Raw genomic sequence first — 2688 nt, 5'->3', positions numbered from 1 at the left:
CGAAAAACCTAAATAAATAAATAAATAAATAAATAAATAAATAAATAAATAAATAAATAAATGAAAATGAGAGCGACGATAAATGCAGCAGGACAGGGTCTCTGAAACAGCACCGCATCTGACTCCAGGGTTGTAAAGCCAGCTCCTCCCCAGCTCAGAAGATTTTAACTCTTTCTCACAGTGCACACTGCTAAGATACTGAGACCACTGCACGCTAGGCTGGTGGCTGGTCCCTAGTGTACCCAAGTATACACTAGGCTGCACCATGGTGATTAGGCGTGTGTGTTTGTATGTCCGTGTGTCTGTATGTCTGTGCAGGCCAGAAGACAACCCCAGGTCTTGTTACTCATTTACTCAAGGTACATGCACCTTGTTTTGTGAGACAAGGCTCTCTCTCTGAGACCTGTGGCTTACCAATCCTGCTAAGCAGGCTAGCCTCATGGAGACACTGGTCTCCACTTCCCAGCACACTTGGCTTCTTACCTGATGCTGAGGCTGATACTCATGTCCTCATGCTTACGCAGTGTTCTTGCACCGGAGAGATTTGCCCCTCTTCTCCAAAGACTTCACCATGCCTGAAACGCTTGTGGTTGTCACAATGGGAGCTGTTACTGAAATGTAGCAAATAGGGCCAGGATGTTGTTAACACCCTCACCAAAATCTGGCTGACGTATAGCATCAAGAATGCAGAGTGAGTCGGGCGGTGGTGGCGCACACCTTTAATTCTAAAACTCGGGAGGCAGAGGCAGGTGGATCTCAGTGAGTTCAAGGCCAGCCTGGTCTACAGAGCTAGTTCCAGGCAGGACTGTTACACAGAGAAGCCCTGTCTCAAAAAAAACAAAAAGCAAAAACAAAACAACACCACCACCAAAAAAAAAAAAACAAAAACAAAAACACCACAACAAAAAAGTGCAGAGTGTAAGCAAGCCCTGCTCTGCTGGGAACGGATGGTACCACTTAGAGGCCTTGCGGAGGCAACCATAGTGATGAACCGAGTTTTAGAAAGACTGCATACATTAACTGCTGTTTCTCTGCAGGGTCCGACTTGTGGAACGGGGTGCCCCCCAGAGCCTCCTGCTCTCCGAGTCTGGAAAGGTACTCTATTCTGCCAGCTGCTGGCGGGGGGGGGGGGGGGGTTAGGCTGAAGCTTAAGGGAGAGCCTAAGGTTAATTCCACAGTCTCATCTAAGTGAATGGCTTCATTCAGTGTACATGGTCATGAAGACAGATGTGCACTCATCTCCATATTGTTTAAACCCCATGGCCTGCCATTCTTACTGATAAAGCAGCGAAATGTGTTCATTGTGTACAAGTGCATAGATAAGCAGCACCTAAAAAAAGTCAGTTCTATATAAACATCAAAGTTGAAAGGCAAGTCAGGAGGTGCCGACTGTGGGGGGCAGAGCAGCTGTGCCCGTGCAGGGAACATCCTTCATCACTTCATCCCCGTCCTCTTCATCCCCATCCTCAGCATCTCCCCCACCCACATTGTCCCTCTGCCCTGCACTGTCCAGACAGAGAACAGGATTGTGATAACCTCTCAAACTTCCTCCTAGAAATTGTGAGGCACAGATAGAAGAGAAAGTCAAAGGAGACCTTACTTAATCTGTCCAGCAGATGTCACCCCAGAGGAAGCCGACTTTAGTTTTTCTGCTGTGTGAACTGCTTGTGTGGACTGTGCCATTAACTGCCCCATGTCTGCAGTTGGGTGCACAGTCTTCAGGAATGTCACGTCATGAGGGCAGGCTGAGGCCTCCCGGCTTTAGATATTTACGCCCTGGTAGCCAGTCTCAGACTTTAGAGACCCAACCTAACAATTTCAACAAGGTGAGACAGGTGACCAGAATGGCTGGCCAGCCCACCTGTCTTTTTGCCCATCTAGGTCCTTGTACATACTAAGCAAGCAGCTCACTGCTGAGCCACAGTCCTGACCCCAGATAAACCTTCTGGAAAGCCTGAGCCATTTGCTCATCAGCACTTAGTTTCTTTTCCTTCCTGAAGATAGAAGTGTGACGTCTCTTGAGATGCGAGGGCATGGGGTCCTTCTCTGTGTTCTCGCTTCTGAAGCTCCCCAGTCTGTAGCCCCCATTGACTATGCTGTGGTCTCTAATTGGGCTCCCCTGCTGTTTTAACTTTGGAGAGGATTTACCCAGAAGGGTACCAGTCTCACTGTTGTGACCCTGGGCAGAAGTTTTTCATCCTCTGAAGAGATGGCAGTCTGCGTCTGCTTAAGTCGGAGAGTGGAACTTATTGGTCCTTAGGTCTCAACCAAAATGAGGAATATTGAACAGGGACAAACAGAAAAGCACATCAGGGCACCTTGAGTAATGGCGGCTCCTGCCATTTTAGTCCCAGAGGTAAAGGCTCAGGTCCTAGAGGTCATTGGTTATTTTGCGGGCTGGGGGTTGAAGCCAGTCCTCAGGCATGCTAGATAGGCTTTTGACAGTAAGTGAAGGCACAGTCAGAGCTGGGAGCTTTGACTGAACTGAGCATTTATCTTTCTCCTTTGATTCTTAGATCTTACCTGGAGTAAAAGTTGTTATTGTTAATCCTGAGACCAAAGGACCTGTGGGAGACTCTCACCTGGGGGAGGTAGGTGTGAATCTCATGTTCACTCTGAAGTCAGGACTCTCACCTGGGGGAGGGAGGTGTGAATCTCATGTTCACTCTGAAGTCAGGACTCTCACCT

General features: G+C 48.3%; 1 protein-coding gene across 2 annotated transcripts in view; it reads left to right on the top strand.

Moving 5' to 3' along the window:
* Positions 1-2688, top strand: part of Dip2b (disco interacting protein 2 homolog B) — a 197576-nt gene that overhangs the window by 182495 nt on the left and 12393 nt on the right. For both annotated transcript variants that reach the window (XM_013348681.2, XM_026782823.1), the window contains 2 exons: positions 1038-1095; positions 2517-2591. In XM_013348681.2, the coding sequence (XP_013204135.2) occupies positions 1038-1095; positions 2517-2591 (133 nt within the window). The remainder of the gene's footprint in view (positions 1-1037; positions 1096-2516; positions 2592-2688) is intronic.

Source organism: Microtus ochrogaster, chromosome 15 (genome assembly GCF_000317375.1).
Source record: "Microtus ochrogaster isolate Prairie Vole_2 chromosome 15, MicOch1.0, whole genome shotgun sequence".
In the NCBI taxonomy this organism is placed as follows: domain Eukaryota; kingdom Metazoa; phylum Chordata; class Mammalia; order Rodentia; family Cricetidae; genus Microtus; species Microtus ochrogaster.
The sequence above is the reverse complement of the archived record's forward strand: the minus strand, read 5'-3'. Positions and strand labels throughout refer to the sequence as shown.